General features: G+C 35.5%; 1 protein-coding gene across 1 annotated transcript in view; it reads right to left on the minus strand.

Annotated features, from left to right (window-relative positions):
- Positions 1-18,619, minus strand: part of LOC144442147 (DNA damage-binding protein 2-like) — a 33,828-nt gene extending 15,209 nt beyond the window's left edge. The window contains exons 1-6 of the mRNA XM_078131414.1: positions 17,667-18,619; positions 17,115-17,254; positions 14,000-14,017; positions 8,196-8,368; positions 5,972-6,100; positions 4,597-4,788 (exon numbers count right to left, since the gene is read on the minus strand). Coding sequence (XP_077987540.1) covers positions 4,597-4,788; positions 5,972-6,100; positions 8,196-8,368; positions 14,000-14,017; positions 17,115-17,254; positions 17,667-18,619 — 1,605 coding nt within the window. The remainder of the gene's footprint in view (positions 1-4,596; positions 4,789-5,971; positions 6,101-8,195; positions 8,369-13,999; positions 14,018-17,114; positions 17,255-17,666) is intronic.
- Between the last annotated feature and the right edge of the window lie 342 nt (positions 18,620-18,961).

The raw sequence follows: 18,961 nt of genomic DNA on the forward strand, positions 1-18,961 counted from the left end.
GAAATGTGGTGACTGTGACAACAGGAAAGGGTCAGTGAAGCTACGTCAAGGTGACTTGATGCTATGTGGTAAATGTAACTCAAAAAGATTTGGGAAACCAGTGACACGAAGTGACTCTGCAGAGGGCAAGATGGCCGCGCCGAGACTAGGTGATGACATCCCTACTACAGACCATTTCCAAAGATTACTACAACCTATCATTATGCAGCTTACAAATATTGCTACCGACATACAAGAAGTTAAACTAACGCAAACTGAGCTGAATAACTCCATGGACTTCTTCAATGCAAAATACGAAGAAATGTCAACTCGTGTGGAAACCATAGAACGGGCCAACACAAAGCTACAACACGAAAATACGCAACTGAGCCAACAACTGAAAATAGTCGAAGATGACCTGGCCAGCCTTAATCAGTACAACCGCAGAACAAACCTTGAGGTGAGCTGTGTACCAGAGAAAGATGGTGAAGATGTTATCGGTACCGTGATATCAATTTTCAAGAAAACAAACCCAGCAATAGACGAAAATGACATCGACATTGCACACCGCATTGGAGTTCAAAACAAGCATGGTAACGTAGCTGCAGCTACAACACAGACACGGCCTAGACCCATTATTGTGAGGTTTACAACAAGAAAGTCAAGAAATGAAGTCTATGACAACAGAAAGAAATTAAAGAATACCAATGCCAAGGATTTTGGTCTGGATAGCACAGCAAAGATATATATTAACGAGAATCTACTACCAGCCACACGTCAACTACTGTATATTAAAGGTGAATACACAAAGAAAACAAGCACGATATCAGTTCATGTGGACCAATAATGGTAAGATATACGTGAAAAAGGATACTCAGTCAAGACCATTGATTTATCCAGAATTATGTGACACTAAACTGTGAACGTTCGAACCATACATTGCTTTCTGCCATCAGCTACCAGTATCTCCCTATTGCAACAACACTTCCAGATGTTGAACACAACGCATTTTACCATCTACAGCTGTTCATGAACACTATACATGTACTTAGTTTTACATAAAATATGAAGTTCAATCACCTCTTACACAAAGACTTGTACCACAGACTGGGTGAGGTACTGAACATAAACTTGCAGAACCCTACTTACTGGACAAAACATTTTTGTTGGAATAATCCATATTTAGTAACAGTTATCATAAACTACAGATAATAATAACAATAATTTCAATGATTTATTTGATGTAGGCTATTCTTCATTGCCACCAACCAGTTTTGATGACCATTATAATGTAATAACAAACAGGTCATTTTGTGTTTCACATGTTAACATTAGGTCTTTAAATAGACATTTTGAAGGTTTAAAATTGTTATATGAAGATATAATTCAGTCTAAGTTTTCTGTTATTGGTATTTCCAAGGTTTGGGGTACATCCAATTTAAGTACTTGTAATTTGAAAGGATATACATTTGAAGTAAACTGTCGTAACGCAGGTCGGGGTGGTGGGGTAGGGGCTTATATACATTCATCTCTTAATTATAAATTACTTGAAGTAAATGTCATTCATTCAGAATCTCTATGGTTGGAGGTACATACTGGTAATAGAAATGCTATAGTTGGTATTATTTATAGGAAACCAAATACTGACATTGTAGAATTTCAAGAGGAGTTGTTAAATGTACTGAGGAGATTTAAGTTAGAAAAAAACCCACTTTGTCTTAATGGGTGATTTTAATGTTGATGCAAATAATAGAACTAGTTCAGTAAGTATTGAATCCTTTCTCACATCCATGGAGTGCCTTTGTTTCCATCAGTTAATTTCCACACCAACCAGAGTGACAGACTCATCTGCAACAATTATTGATCATATTTATACTAATATAAATCAGTATCAAATCTATTCTGGAACATTAACCACTGATATATCAGATCACTTCCCTATTTTTGCTTTAGTAGGAAACCACCCTATTAGAATATCTCATAGACAAAAAATTTCATTTCGAAATTATGATCATTATGACCCTTCTCGCTTTTGTGATGAACTTGCAAATGTATCCTGGGAAGGTGTCTATGATTGTACTGATGTTAACGCTGCTTATAACAGATTTCATTTAATTTTTAGTAGGATTTGTAACAAGCATGCACCAATTACCACAAAAATAATCAGCAACAAAAAGGCTAGGAAACCATGGATCACTAGAGCCATTAGGAAATCTATCAAAACTAAACAAACTTTATTCTAAGGTTTTAAATTCAAACTTTGATGGTGCAGCTGTTGATGTGTACAAAAAAATCAGAAATATGCTATTGTCTGTAATTAGGAATGCCAAAAAGTTGCATTATAGTACTGTTTTTATGGACAACAAAGGCAATTCAAATATGACTTGGAGGTCAAGGAAGAATAACTAGGAAAACTTTGCCTGATAGTCTGCATATTGTATCAAATGATTCTAATACCCACATCTCTGAGATCAGTGATATTGTTGAAGCTTTGAATGATTACTTTGTTAAAATAGGTCCTAATTTGGCTAGTAATATTAATTCAAGCAATCATAATTTTAAAGACTATTTATCTACTCCTTTAACTAATTCATTTTTTATGAATCCCACTACACAAGCTGAGATCTATAATCTCATAAATTCATTGAACATTAAAAAGGCGTGTGGTCATGATGATGTACCAGTTAAACTTCTTATTAATGGAGCAGCAATAATATCTAAACCTTTAGCTTATATTTTTAACCTATCTATTTCTTCAGGAATCTTCCCCACAATACTTAAAATAGCAAAAGTTACACCCATCTTTAAAAAGGGAGCCATTGATGACCCTGGCAACTACAGGCCAATATCAGTTTTACCTCTTTTAAGCAAAGTATTAGAAACCATTGTAAATAATCGTCTAATGCATTATATAGAAAAAAATAATATTCTTTACGAGCATCAATATGGGTTTCGCAAAAAATATAGCACAAAATTGTCCCTTATTAACCTTGTCAATTATCTTATCAAGCAGATGGATGAAGGCAGAGTCACTCTTGGCATTTTTCTCAACTTTTCCAAGGCTTTTGATACTATTAATCATGAAATTCTTCTTTCGAAAATGGCCCATTATGGCATTAGGGGATTGCCTTTGAAATGGTTCACTGATTATTTATATGATAGATACCAATATATCCATGCTAGTAGTAACACATCATCTAACCGTATTATTCAATGTGGAGTGCCACAAGGTTCTGTCTTAGGTCCCACTTTATTTTTGTTATTTATCAACAACATTGCTTCCTCATCCATTTTTTTCCAGTTCAGATTATTTGCAGATGATTCTAATCTATTTCACACTTTTCCTGACAATCATTACAATATAAATTTATCTAATGTTGATGCCCACTTGAATAACGTATTAAAGTGGTGCAATGTAAATAAACTTACCATTAATCATCTCAAAACAAACTACATTCTATTTAGAAATACTAGGAGAAAAATATCCCTTGAAGGTTCTCTCCACATTAGTAGTAGGGTTATTGACGAAGTGGTGTCAACAACTTTTGTTGGTGTTATTTTAGATAAACACCTAAATTGGTCAAAGCATATTCAAATGGTAAACTCCACTGTTAGGAAAAAAGTTGGTATTTTGTTCAAATTAAGACATTTTGTACCTAAAGATATCCTTATTCTGATATACAAATCTTTTATCCAACCACACATCACCTATGGTGTTGAAGTATGGGGATCTACATATTCATCACATCTGACATGTATTCACAAGTCTCAAAAAATGGCAGTCAGAGCTATTACTTTTAGTTGTATCTCTGCACATTCTAACAATTTATTTAGTGAACTTCAAATTCTTGATATATTCAAATTACATAAACTCCAACTTTGTACTTTCATGTATGATTTATTAACCAACAGGTTACCTCACCGTTTTACAGATTATTGCACTCCACCAGTTCATGAATATAGTACTAGGTTCAAGGGTAGGGGAAATCTCCTTCTACCTAAAGTAATCACGTCCATAGGCAAGTTTGCAATATGTTTCACAGGTACGGCCTTTTGGAACAGTCTACCACCTAGTATTAGATCACAACCATCTAGAATTTCATTTCGTGATTCACTAAAAAACACACTCATTACAGACTATGTTCACTAATTGTACATTTTGTATTCAATTATTTATTTGTATTTATGTTATTTGTATCTGATATTTTCTTTACGTGTACACTGCCCTCTAGTTGCTTTGCTTTAGTAACGTTGTAACATTCCAGTGTCTACGGTGTCAGACTCGACTAGCATTATGCTATTTTTCTGACTCCCATTACCAAATTATCAACCTGTATTTACTTTATTGTGCAAACTGTAAACAATCTTATATATGGTAATAAACAAATCGTATCGTATATCACACACTGGCGATAAGAACATTTTGATTTGAACAATTTTCCAACTAGACACTTGTCAGTTGTGCTAAAAATTATATTGCTGCCAACTCTAGAGTCACTCTGATATTCTAGTACCTTCAGGGTATATGATGAATACATTTGAGTCAACTGATGGAGTACCTCTTTATAACAAAATGAACTGAAAAATATAAAGGTTATCTCTTTGACTTAAACTTACCCCTGAAATGAATTCTTGTTTGTTTAGCTTTTCATAGTCCCATAGAATAACATCTCCACCTTTGGATCCTGCAGCTAGTGTGGTTGGTTCAGTTGGATGCCATTCTAACACTGTCACTCTTCTATCAAATGGACTCGCTGTTCTAAACAGTCGTGAGTTTGACATAATGCGAATATAAGACTGTGATAAACACTGAAAGGAATACATACAAACAATTTTCATTTAAAACTAAACAAACATACATATTAGACAAGCAAAGTATGTTCTACATCTAAATGTACAAAATATATATTTTATAATGCCATCACTTTAAATTTACACTACTATAATGTTAAGGTAATGTATAAGGCATTATCTTAAAGTACCACAAGGGAGGCTAAGTTTATAACCTCAAGTGAAAATACTTTTTAAAAAACATTTTGATAATACTATTCTAGTAAATGTTGCATGCCTTCTATGACATTAAAATTTGTGTTCTGGCATTGGTAGAACTGTTGATTGTAAAGCAGTGAATTCCTGTACATTTTTTTGATAACTAGAATACTGTGAGTACCTTTAGATATGCAGAACAAATTACATCCCAAAACATATCAACTTCAGTTTATGCCCCTTTAAACATAACAGTGTAAATTTCAGTTGTCAAGAACATGCTGATAATTTCCCAGAAATAGTTGTAGATTGTTGAGAAATGAGCCACTGTCATATCAGGGTATGGTTATGAACACCATGATGCACATTTTCATATTTTACCTCATCCAATGATATATGATGTACATGTACCAAATTGCAGTTCTTAGAAAAACAAAAGATTGTACAATTTGGCCACTAGGGGTGCTGTTCAGAAGCAGCATTTGGACCAGAACCTAGTCTATCTGCGAGACCTCGGATGTTCTTCCGATACAATACAACACACGACTGAACATGTTCGGGCAAGCCCTCACTGCGAACTTCATTCGCTTATAGTATCGAAAGAAAGCCCGAACATCTAGCAGCAAGACTAACCAGAACCCTGCCAATCATTGAAGACTATATATAAGCCTGATTTGAAAAAAGCCAAAACATTTCCTTGTGTTTCACAGCAAAGGTCGATGGCATATGATTCAGTTAAATAATTCTGTTGACTTTGTTTCAGACTAATGAATTTCTGGAGTTGGCTTAGTCACATTTTGATGACTGTATGCCATACGTACTCTCATGTGATTTTATTTAGTCCTCATTTTTTCTGACATGGGGCACTCTTTTGTGACACTTCTTTTGGCAATGATTGCAGAATTGGTAACTGAAATGTGCTGTATTTTGTGGCAACTGATACAATTCTTACTCTGATGCATCAAAAACAGGAGGTCTTTTTAAGTTAATGGTAAAATTTCATTACCTGTTTTAAACTATCTTGAGTACATGACCCCAAAGCTGTGTTGTACATATGGTGAAGTAGATTATGGCTGTGTAAACCTATAGGTGGTAATACCTGGATATCAGGACACTTTGTTGGACCATTTGGAACCTGTAAAGAGGTACATCAAATTAATTACTTTTGGACTTTTCTGTGGCTGATCAGATCATGTTAAAGTGGCCATATGGATGAGCATTGGGTATTTATTTTTTATTTTTTATTTATAAAACAATTTTATTATGGCTTCCTACTTGAAAAATCAGTGTGAGACAACACTGACCAAGTCTATGTTTTTAACTCAATACATTGTAAAAAGCTAAAAAGTGTGTAAAAAGTTAGATATTATTATACATACAATATTTTACACATTTATTAATCTATGGCAATTTATTGAGATCCAAACAAGGACTTGGCATATGTTATTTCACATTGATTTTTCAATTTGGAAGCCATAATAAAATTGTATTATACATTTAAAAAAATCCAAAATGAATACCCAATCCTCATCCATATAGTAACTTTGGGTGTTCAATATTGTATAATCACTTTGGTGTGTTTATTTCTCATACTGATGTGATCAGCACTGGCAAAGTTGCTTATAAACGTAGTAGTACTGTACGCCTCAGAAATTAAAATTTGAAACTTTGATGCTTACAAGTGAATACTTTGTTCTAAGAAAACACATACCTCTTGTGTTCTCATTGAAAATGGAAGGTCACCGTATAACCTTGTGAAATATACAAATGTAGGTCAAAATGATATCACAATTCAGCCATTTTAGAATCCAATATGGCTACTGAATCCAATATGGCTACAGAATCCAATATGGCTACTGAATCCAATATGGCTACTGAATCCAATATGGCTACTGAATCCAATATGGCTACTGAACACTGTGCCAACAAATTGAGAAATAAAAGACTGGTGATTCACTAGAAATTATGACAGAGAAACCCAAGACTTATTTTAGGGACCAGGAACAAGATTTAACATTGAGGAGTCACAAGTACTTAGTCAGTAGAATATTTCTGTATTTGTATGTCTCAAATTAATAACACATTAATAATACATAGTACTACTTCATAGAGGAATGGCTTCCATTCTTAGATATTTCAAAAACAAAAGAAACAATTCACGTAATGTAGTACATGAACATTTAGCTTTATTGTGAGGTGTGTATTGACACCATGGTACTTAGGGGCACTGTTTGCCAAAATCATGAAAAACAAGGGACAGAAATCATCTTCCCGTCATAACATAGTAGTACAGAGCTTTACTTGGTTCTTTTATTTGTTGCACCAATTAAATATTACAATTTAATCTAGACTTTATGTAGCCTAGATGATTACAACGGTTGTCAATCAATTTTCAAAGATATCCTAACAAACGTAGAATTTCTATCATTAAAAATGTCTAAATATGTGGTATTAGATTTATTGTCATTATCTTAAAGATATCTGAATAGTTAATATGAGTTAACATGCATGACTTTTGTTTCTGTTTGTGAATATGATAGCAAAGAAATAACCATCTTCCTTTAGAGTTAAAAATGTTCTAAAATACCAATCTTTCTCACATTCTACCAATTTTGATAATTTCCTTCTTTGTCTGTGACGACTTGATTGACAGCGTTATTTATACTCTCACAACTTAGTCACCAATTATTTATATCTTGTCTTCTGTATGAACAGAAATTAACAAAAGTTTTACTCTACGATGTATGTTTTTTTTCTCCCAGGTTTTCCTCCATGTATCAAGAATGGGGTCATGACACATGGAGAGTAAAATAGCTTAACAGTTCACCTGATCATGCACCATAACTTTAATGAAAATGATACTGATAAATTCTTGTCTAACTGTCTAACCGGCATATAGCTATAATGGCTACCCTCTGTAGTTAGATTAAAGATGCCATGATTAAATAATAAATAAAATGTGTGCGTGTATTTAATACTAAGTACTTCCTCAATATGTTTCTTCATTCAGGCGAGGCAAATATGAGTGACCTAAGGGGCCTTGTCACTACAAATCAATAATACACAACTGAGTAGTTGCTAAAGTTGTGAAATAAGTAGCGATAAACCCTTTAGGTCACAAGCATTTTCCAACTGTGAATGAAAATTGGGAATAATATAATTAAACCTCGATCCTCATGCATAATTTTTGAAAGTCAAGGTATCTTTACAATTCAATGGAATTTACATACCCTAGGTAGGAATTCGAGTTGACTGTTTTCTTTGTCACATTTGGAGTTGTTGTTATTGTTGTTGTTTAAAATTGCTTTCTTCTTAGGTTGAATTTCACTTGGACTTGAAACATCTTCTTTAAGGTTTCTTGTTCGTTTTCTCTTTGACACTCTGCGCCCTGGCATTGCTACTTCTGTAAAAGTAATGTCAATACAAATTATGCATATGTATACTTTTGGCAGAAGATACAAGTGGACTACACTTGTCGACAGTCGTTCGTGCCTTTTTTGCTACTTTTTATGTAAAACTAAAGTCGTCGCCTCGCTCCGATCCGGAGCAAGACTATAGTATAACCGTGTACTGATTGACGGAACAGTTCAGTATCAGTACCGAGTACGCATTGGTATTCAGTGAGCCATCCGACGACTTTGGTTTTAGATGAAACGTAGCAAAAAAGGCATGAACAACTGTCGACAGTCCATGTGCAAACAGATACATGTATGAAGTGACAAATTGATGTATTAAGTTCGTCTTCCATTTCTATAATTTCCAAGCATATGGTGTCTAAACAAAGATAACACTGTCCTTATTGTACAGACTCTCATATACGTTCATGTTCACTTACGTTACTTGCTTGCTTGCTTTCACTTACTAGAGTATGTATGTGATTAGAGTTTGCGAGATAGTCCTGATGGCAGTGGTTGTTAATCTTGTCTTGTCTTGTGACGCTATACAGTCAGAAAGGTTGTCAATTTTGATCTCACCATGCAGTATGTCCTCTAACAAAGCTTTGCGATAGTGTACTCTTCTTCAGCATGCAGTAAGGTGAGAAGTTACATGTATTCGAGGGATGCCATGCTTCTTGTTGTGTAACACCAACATTTGACCCAAGTGTTAACTTGTTGACCTCGATCACGTGACACATTGTGACCCGAGAATAATCTATCGAATAATAGAGCGTGGGTGTTAGTTTGACCTAGCTAGTACGTTCGGTTTTTCTCGATTTTTTTTGAGCTGAAGTTGTGTGTGTGCTCAGACCAATACTAGATCTGAGGTGTGTGGCTGTGAAACCATGTGTCATGAGTGAAACACCAAGGCATCTTCATTTCTCTTGTATGCATAGTAGAAAAAAGATATATGGATCATTATCAAAGAGCTAGAACTCTTTCCTTACAGAAAGTTGTGGACGTTTAAAGTCTGCACCTGACCGAACCAACTATTTCAGCGAAGATGTAACAAGGATAATAAAATTAACCAGGATATTGGTAGCCAATTATAGATGTTCATGTAATTGTTTACGTAGTTTTTAATTAGGGTGTGTAATTTGCATAAATTATCATCCTTAAATTAGGCAATGTCTGTAGAATGCAAGCTTTAAAGTCCAGATAATTTAGTATATATGTATATGTATTGATGGTACATCATGTATGATAGCTGTAGTTCAGAATTTTACATTCCAACGATGTGTGTAGGCCCAAAAATCTATGTTTTTTTCTCTTACGGGAGGCATTCAGTTCCAGACTCACCATCACTATAACTATGTAAAAAAATATTGTCATTGTCATTTTCATTCTGTCGCGAATTCAGACATCTTAAATCTCGATCAAACTTTCTTCAGCCGCTTCATATTCTTCTTCAGCTACTTCAAACTCAACTTCACTTTCACTCTTTGCATAATTATTTCCTCAACTAACAAGTCATTCGCCTCAACTAATTCCTCACTACTTTACAAATTTAGACATTGAACATTCGTGTCTTTTATAAAGCCCTGATTCTGTAAATTTACTGCATTACATGCAAAGGAACAAACATTAAATATGTGTGCCCTAATATGGCTGCTTGACATATGTTCGAGCACTGGTAGTCTAGATCTGTCTCTCTCAGATGAACACTGGTAGTCTGTCTCCCATTGTCACTAGAAAGTAGTAATACGTCTTTATTAAAGTTTAAGTTTGATTTGTCAGCTTGCTGTCCCCCGAAACCATTGTCGTTGTAGGGTCAGTTGGACATCATCAAGTGCCGTTTCTCCTGCTGCCGAAGATGTAAACAGGCAGTGCAAATGTGTTTCTCGATCCTCCAATCCCGTTTACCACGTGGTCTTTCGTATGAGTACACTTGTGTGATTAGAATGCAGAAAACTGTATGTATGGCAGAATGGAATAAAATGTCCGATTATTTCTAAACTCAGTCCTCCTTAAAAACCGGATTATACATGCAGCCATGACAATTCAAAACATTTTAAAAAGTTGACTTAAAAATGTAAATAATAACCATACTATTTGTACGAAATTAAGTACAAACAATACTGAGTCTGGTTTTAAAAACATTCTAGGTAAGATCACATAAAATGAAAATAACTTTAAAATGTATATATTTCTTCGTGGAATAACATTTGCATCCAACGCAAACATATGCTGTTTAGTAGAAAGAAAAAAGATTGTATAGTTTCGCCACTAGGGGCGCTGATTTCCAAAGCAGTTTTCTGATCTGACGTGATACGTTGAAAACATCATTTTGTTTTGGGTACAAATTGAATTTTTTACAGCTATTTCATTCACTGTTTGTACTGCCATGGCCATGCATTTGTGTAACGATAAAATGTTTACAGCTACACTAGTTGTAACCGTAGACTCTGGAAAGCTTACTCTCTATGTCAATTTTTGAAGAAGTAAATTTGCTTACGGAGTGTATACTTCCATAGGATGATATCAATAATAGTTGCTATGGGCAATTACTTGTATCACCATAACTGTAGTACATACACCCCTCCATTGTCAGTATTCCACTTTGAAAGTAAGTCATGTGAGGACACAATAACATCATCATGTTTATATCAATGCTCCGATAGCATTACACTTTCACTGTTGGTGATAAGAACAGAATGTTATGCTTCATAAAGGGCATTTGACTATACGTTGGAGAGAGAGATCATAGAAAACTAAGCCCTATCTACCTATAGCGACTGGACTATTGTGGTACACTCTTATAATATAAATATTTTGTATATGTACAACAGAAACATTACGATTTCATGATCAGACATATTTGAAAGAGTCACATTCAACCAAGTAACATCTGGTAAGTGGATACAATCTATAAAATTGTGTTTGGTCATTTGAGTTTTGAGCTTACTATATTTTGTAGAATATATCTGTGTGTGTGTGTGTGTGTGTGTGTGTGTGTGTGTGTGTCTGTCTGTGTGTCTGTGTGTCTGTCTGTCTGTAGATCTCTGTCTGTCTCTCCCTCTCCCTCTGTCTGTCTGTCTGTCTGTCTGTCTGTCTCTCTGTCTCTCTCTCTCTCTCTCTCTCTCTCTCTCTCTCTCTCTCTCTCTCTCTCTCTCTCCTTATCTCTCTCTGAGGAGACTTTTTTGAAAATTCAAACCTCAGAAGCAGTCGTTTATTTTGTACTTTGCACTTCACTTACCTACCATACATTTAATTATGAGGCAGTCAATGACCAAGCGAATGTGTTTGTCTGCCAAAATATCTGTATAACTTAAAGTGTAGGTAATATATCCATATATCCATACAGTTGTATAATAATATATTGAGAGTACAATTTGGGTATTGTAGACAATTTTCAAGTAATCAATGGCTTCCGATAATGTGTATCGTTTGAAATTTTATGCCACTAAAATTTGCCGACCGTGGGAGGGGGACACGCCCTCCCCACTAGCTGTCATGGGGGATGCCGTTTCTGCCCAGAATTAAACTTTGCTGGCTATGTTTTTACAAGTACATGTTACAGCCCAATGACATACCTTTTTCATAAAACCCACATCTATTTGTAAAGAAATCTCTCGGCATGTTATGTATGGACGCTGGTGTTGATTTCCACTATTAGTTTACAGTGTGTCATGTAGTGTACCATACTGTACATCTCTGAAGTGGAGGGGTTGGGGTAATGTATAATTACATATTAAAACATGTGCAGCTGGGTAGGGGGGGGGGCTACGAAAATTCTTGGGTTTATTTCGGGGGAACATGACATTTTTTTAGAGCGCGAAGGGGGGGGGGGGCTGCGAAATTTTATTTTGACCAAAATTAGTTCTCTCCAGCCCAGTAATATCTGATTCCAGCCTAATGACCCGAACAGTAGGAGACTAATATTACTCCCATGAAGCCCTCATATGCTATGTTTGTAGGACCTTGGTGAGTCCAGGATATATAGCTTATAGACTGACTGGGAAAGGCTTGACAGTTCCACAACAACGTGATATTAAGCGTGCAACACATCGCTGTCATGTAATCTCAAACCAGAATGGATTTCTGTAAATGGTGATTGTGTTTAGGTTTGTACATGTCGGCATATTAAACAAGAAAATTGTTGGGAGCAATTTCCATCACAAAAACATTTTTAAAAACTACGACTCATTTCAAATGTCTTTAAACGTCTCAGAAAATAAAGACGCTGTTGTGCTTTCTTTACGAGGTGTTCAGTATGTGTTTGTCAAGACAGTTGATGTGAAAGATCATGAATACCAAGGAATTTGAAAATACTGACAATTTAACTCAATCTGTACCATGAATATTCAAATTGTCAATAACATGTCGTCTTACCAATAATGAAATAGCTTTAATATAAAATAAAAGCACTTGGTAAAGGGTTGGCATTCACCCCCACACAAAAGTTCCCAACAAAAATTAAAGAAATGTAACTAATCAGAAAGATGAATGATTTCTCGTCCATAATCCGTCCGAACTATCTGTAGTAAGAAATAAAATATGAAAACAACGTCCTTTAATAGACTAAAATTGATGGACACAACATATACTATCTAGAAGCAACAGCAGGAGAAGCATTGTCAAAATTCCTTTTAACACTATTCATATAAAGCCTCAAAATGCGGCGCGAGGAGATCATATTTTGACTGAAACAGTATGTATTCAGTGAGTTGCCAGTAGAGCTTTTAGACCTTGAGAAATATACCATTTTCGTGTTGTTGTTTTTTTTACATAATTATGTATCTTGACTTTAGTCCTGCTTAAAAACTTTTGTAATTAATTATCGGGAATGAAATATACACTGAGCTTGAATATACACTGAGGTTGAGTCAAATGTAGGATCCTGACTGCAATTTACATAACCAATCAAGTTACGTCAAATTAGTTAATCTCAAGTCTAAACAATCTCTACTAACCAATCCTACATGTATATATTCCTAATTGACCAATCAAATGAAGTTCAATATCAAATTGGAGCCAATATGTATGGAACGTAGGAAAATCTTCATTTCTGTGTGATCTGTAGTTTTTTTGTGGGATGTCAATAAAGTAGGAGTAGCTATCTTTATAGTGCTTGGATGTACAGGCATCATTCCTTATATATATATATAACTCGGTGAGTATCAATCTGCTAAGACAGTGCTCTATACCGCAGTGGCAGAGCGCAATAGTTTTGGTAGTACTGGAAATCTTTCTTGGTTGTAACTCGGAGTTTCACGCATTGCGCGATCATCAGACAACTGCTGGTTTCTACTCTCTGGGTGTGTGTTTATATAGAGTGCAGACAATAGAAATATCATCACTATTGTCTGTGTTGGTGGGTTGTTGTTATTGTGTGAGTTATTGGGTGCGGACAAGTAGGTGTTGGCGGGTTGCGACATGTTGGGCTTTGATGTTCCGTTAGTTAACAGGTTTAGTTTTTAGAGATAATATAACCAAACACTACAAACCCGCCAGCGATAGAGCCTACAACATTTTTAATGCAGAAGCAAAAAGTATAGCACAAAAACTCAATTTAGATGATAGGACTGAAATACTCGCCAAGAAAGAAGCTTTTATAACGTTAAAAGACCATAAAGACAATTTCGAACACAGTTTACCTTGCAGACTGATCAACCCTGCAAAAAGCAAAATAGGCATTGTTAGCAAAAAAATACTTGACACCATCCTCCAAAACATAAGACCAATAGTCGCCGTCAACCAATGGAAAAAATCTATGTCAGTCATCGAATGGTTCAAGAACTTAGAGGACAAAAACAAACACACTTTCGCCTGCTTCGACATATGCGACTTCTACCCATCCATAACCGAGCAATTGTTATTAGAATCCCTCAAATTTGCCGGCCAATACACCACCATATCAGATGAAGACAAACAAATTATCATGCACGCGCGGAAATCTCTCCTCTTTGATAAAACGAAACGGTGTCTGGTCGTTTCGCCCCATAACCAGTTCGCCCCATTGCCAGTTCGCACCTACTTAGTCGTTTCGCCCCAGTGGCTTGGTCGTTTCGCCCCATAGGTTGAGCTATGGCCAGTACTGCACGAAATACATTCTATTCCTCGGCGATGGTCCGGGTAGCTTGCATTTAATACATTTAATACATTTAATACATTTAATGCATTTAATACATTCTAGATTTGCACGAAATACATTCTATTCCTCGGCGATGGTCCGGGTAGCTTGCATTTAATACATTTAATACATTTAATACATTTAATGCATTTAATACATTTAATACATTTAATGCATTTAATACATTCTAGATTTGCAGGAAATACATTCTTTTTCTCGGCGATGGTCCGGGTAGCTTGCATTTAATGATTTCCAACTTCTCTTTAAAAAATGTAGAACGTGCATGAGTTAAATGTAAAAAATGTATTTCGTGCAAAATATCTGACTTCTGGCCATGGATGCATAGGTTTGGTCGTTTCGCCCCATGTGGTAAACAATGGTTATGGGTTAGAATACGCAGTTTTGAGACAGTGCTTTCCCACGATCGAAACATTACGGCCACATTCGTAAAACAAATTACGGTATTTTTTCAGTTTTCTACGTAGTATCTCCTGTTACTAAACCAAGTAATGATGAAAACCACTGACACGTGCCGTGTTTATAGGTCAACTTGAAGTTGAAGTAGAACCTTAGTCCATGAGTACGGACGATCATTCCGACTTTTTTGCAATTTTCACTACATGTACATGTAACTTGTCTTTTATTTCATGATGTCGCCCTATTCTGAAGCAAGATTGCTCGAAGTTTTACCGCGATCTGGTCGATTGATACACGACTTGGAGAAGTCATAGATAAAGGATACATATGTATCCTTTATCTATGGAGAAGTTTACGTTTACACCACAGACAATGAAACAAAAACATTAGAAACTCCTATTGTTTGATGTGTTAATCGGTGGTCTACCAGTTCGATCATTACCCCTTGAAGTTGTACGGTGGATTCGAAGCGACTCTTGCGTCACAACGTTATACTTTTTGTCGTACCCACTTTTTTGGTCAGAAACGCAGATACTTCGTAACATTCACGCGATGTACACGAGGGTCTTGTGTATATTTTATACCATAAAATAATATTGTAACAATGTTATGACATTTTAGCCTTCGATCAACAGAAACTGTTTTACTACGGCTAGACCCACTTGGCCAATCAGATGCCCGAATTTCAGGCAGACTCCTTTCTAAATATCAAATGTCACTGAAATGAACAAAATGAAACATTCTAATTCCCAATTATTGAATTCTAATCTAAAATGATTTGATATTTTCGTACTCGCGAACTTACATATCGGATGAGAAAGGGCTTCACGATAAGACAACACACGAGGCAATGTAATAACATGTGGGCGAGTCCACTGATCATAAGGATGAGCTAGAATAAGTCTCGGATCCGGAAATGTCCGTTTTTATGTGTAGTAGTAGAATCATTTATTAAAGTGACATGAGGTAAACAGACTACCGCAAAAAAACAATTTACATTACACAACCTCCCAGCCAAATAGGCTTATATGTCACCTAAAGTGAAAAAAAAAACATAATTAGAACAGATTGAGGACCTTTTTTACAATAATGAAAATATCATTTACAAGGCAAAAATAAGAGTTATGAATTAATGTACAAGTTGTCCCTTCTCCTTAAAAATGCTTTCTCAATAAATCTTGTCATTTTCCGCACTTTTTTTGCTACCAAGTACCTTAGTTTTTCGTTTTCAGGTAAGTCAGTGTACTCATCTCCAAAATCAAAAAAGGAAACCCGAAGGTCATTGTAAAAACTACAGTGCAAAAGAAAATGAACTTCATTTTCGACGACATCGTCATGGCAGAGGGTGCAAACTCTTTCAGATATCGGTTCCCCTCTGAATCGTCCAGTTTCTATACGAAGGGGCAATACACCTGATCTGAACTGAGCCATGAAAGAACGTTGACTTCGTGATAAATTCATGGACACATAGGGTTCAACACCGTAACTAGTTTTGAAAATTCTATATGTTCTTAATTTTGGTTTATGATGCACCGTTTCTGACCAAGCTTGCTCTAAATTAATTCTTAGTTTACGTTCTACATTTTTTAGATCAATTGGCAACAGAAAATCAGTTTCAGTATCTATATTTAAATCATCAAATATAGTGCCTAATTCTGAAGACCAGTTAGAATTTCCGAGACTAAAATCCCACAAAAATATTTTCTTGGTCAGCCTATTTTCATCAAGTTGAAGTAAGTGATTCCAGTATCTAATCATCGAAATGTGTCTACGAACTCTACACGAATGCCAACCAGTATCGCCAGTCAATGCATGTATTGGGGTAAACCTATTAACACCGAGAAAATATCGCAAGGCTCGGTTTTGTATCGTATCACATACATCTTTCATGTTTTCCAAAACCCCAAACCGCTGAACAGTAATCAAGTATAGGGGATACACATGTATCAAAAAGCTTGGAATAGCTACTAAACCCATATTCTTAAGTACTTTAAACTTCGAGTTTACAGCACCAAGGGCTCTACTGGCAGAATCCGCAAGACTAGATGATGTAATCGAAAAATCCAAGTGTTCATTCAGTGTTACTCCTAGGTACTTATATTGATCTACATAATGCAAAATATTTCTACCAATATGAAATTCAAAACCACTTCTTACATGACTCTTTTTACGAAAATGAACCACTTTCGATTTTACATCATTTACAGATAACCTCCACTTACAGCACCAATCATAGACAAAATCAAGCATTGACTGCATATCTACTTCGTTGTCTGATATCAACGCAATGTCGTCAGCATAAAGCAGCAACGGCACATAATCTTCACCAATCTTGACACCTTTCTGCATTGATTTCAAGTCACTGAGTTGCCAAGTCATTTATAAATAAACTAAACAAAGTGGGGGACAAGTTATCACCCTGACGAACTCCAATATTCGTTTCAAACCAATCCGTGTATAAAGAGTTGATTTTTACACAAGCATTAGTATTGTGATACATAGCTTTGATACTGTTGTACATCTTACCATCAACTCCGTTTACTAACAGTTTATACATTAAAGAGTCCCTGTTTACATAATCAAAAGCTTTCTTTAAATCGATAAAAGTAACAAATGTAGATAAACCATTGACTAATCTATTCCTTAAGATTGATGACAGAACAAAGATATGATCTTGACATGATCTATTTCTTCGAAATCCATTTTGTTCATCAACCAGGATATTATTGTCTTCGAGATAGCATAGCAATCGCGAATTTAACAAGGCGCTATACAACTTAGCTACAGGAGATTGTAGACTAATACCTCTGTAATTTAGTGGGATTCTGTTATCCTTTGTTGTATCTTTTGGAATGGGTGAAATAATGGCCCTTCTCCACACATCAGGGATCTTACCAGAGTCAAAACACAATTGAAAAAGTTGATGTAGAACAGAAATGGCCTCATCATTCTGCAACACTTCGTAAGGAATTTTGTCAACTCCTACTGTTTTACCCTTCTTTGCCTTCATAACTACTTTTCTAACGTCTTCTAAAGTAAAATTCCTATTCAATAAATAGTTGCATTCATATAATGGATCATCCATATGTCCTTCTAACACTTGTTTATGATCATTCATTCTCTCAAAAAAGTTATCGTCAAAATTAGCATTAATAGGGTTTTTATACAATGTGGAATATTCTTGGCGCCAAATGTTGAGAACGTCCTTGGTTGAACATGAAATATTTCCCAGATCATCATATACTTCCATCGGAATTGGTTTACTTTTCGTTTGTCCGAGTCGTTTTAATTTATCCCAAAATTGACGAGGATCGTGAAGACATGACGCTTCAATGTCATCAACTACCGAACTCCTATACTGTCTTTCATGAAATCGCAGTCTTTTGTCGAATAGACACCGCGCTTTCTTAAAATCCGCGTGCAGTCTTCGTTTACCTGACGCTTGACCCCTGTACCGTACGAACACCTTTTCCCTTTCCTTCATATCATTCCATAAAGTAGACAACTCTGCGTTCCAGTATGGTTTATGACTTCGAAATTTCTTTCGCGTACGATTAGAACAATCATATTTTGGAATCGTTTCATCCATTTCTTTAGTTATACAGTCACATAGACTATCATAAATGTCATCAATTTCGGACTGGACCTCACGACAGCTTTCAATATTCGAAATTATTTCTAGAATAGCGTTTCTCGATATCTCAGAGGATAAAAAGTTCAACGGCATCTGCTTTAAACGGTACCGAACATTTGATTCTGCATTCAACGGTTGCTGTCCATGGTTGCGGTTCATATACAATAATTCAATGGATAAAAATCAAAACAAATGATTGAGTGATCTGGAATTTTACATCTGTCATTTAACAAGTATTGCAAATTATAATTATCAATAACATTCTGCATGGTAATAACATTGACATTTTTACAGTAGCGTACTTGATCATGTGATACACATATATAATCAACAACAGCAGTACCTCTACTTGAAATTGAAGTGAAGTTGTCATTAGGAACATTACAGCGACCATTCAGTATGCAAAACTTAGAATCTAATAAAAATTCATGAAAA

The sequence above is a fragment of the Glandiceps talaboti genome, chromosome 11 (assembly GCF_964340395.1).
Source record: "Glandiceps talaboti chromosome 11, keGlaTala1.1, whole genome shotgun sequence".
NCBI classification, from domain to species: Eukaryota; Metazoa; Hemichordata; class Enteropneusta; family Spengelidae; genus Glandiceps; species Glandiceps talaboti.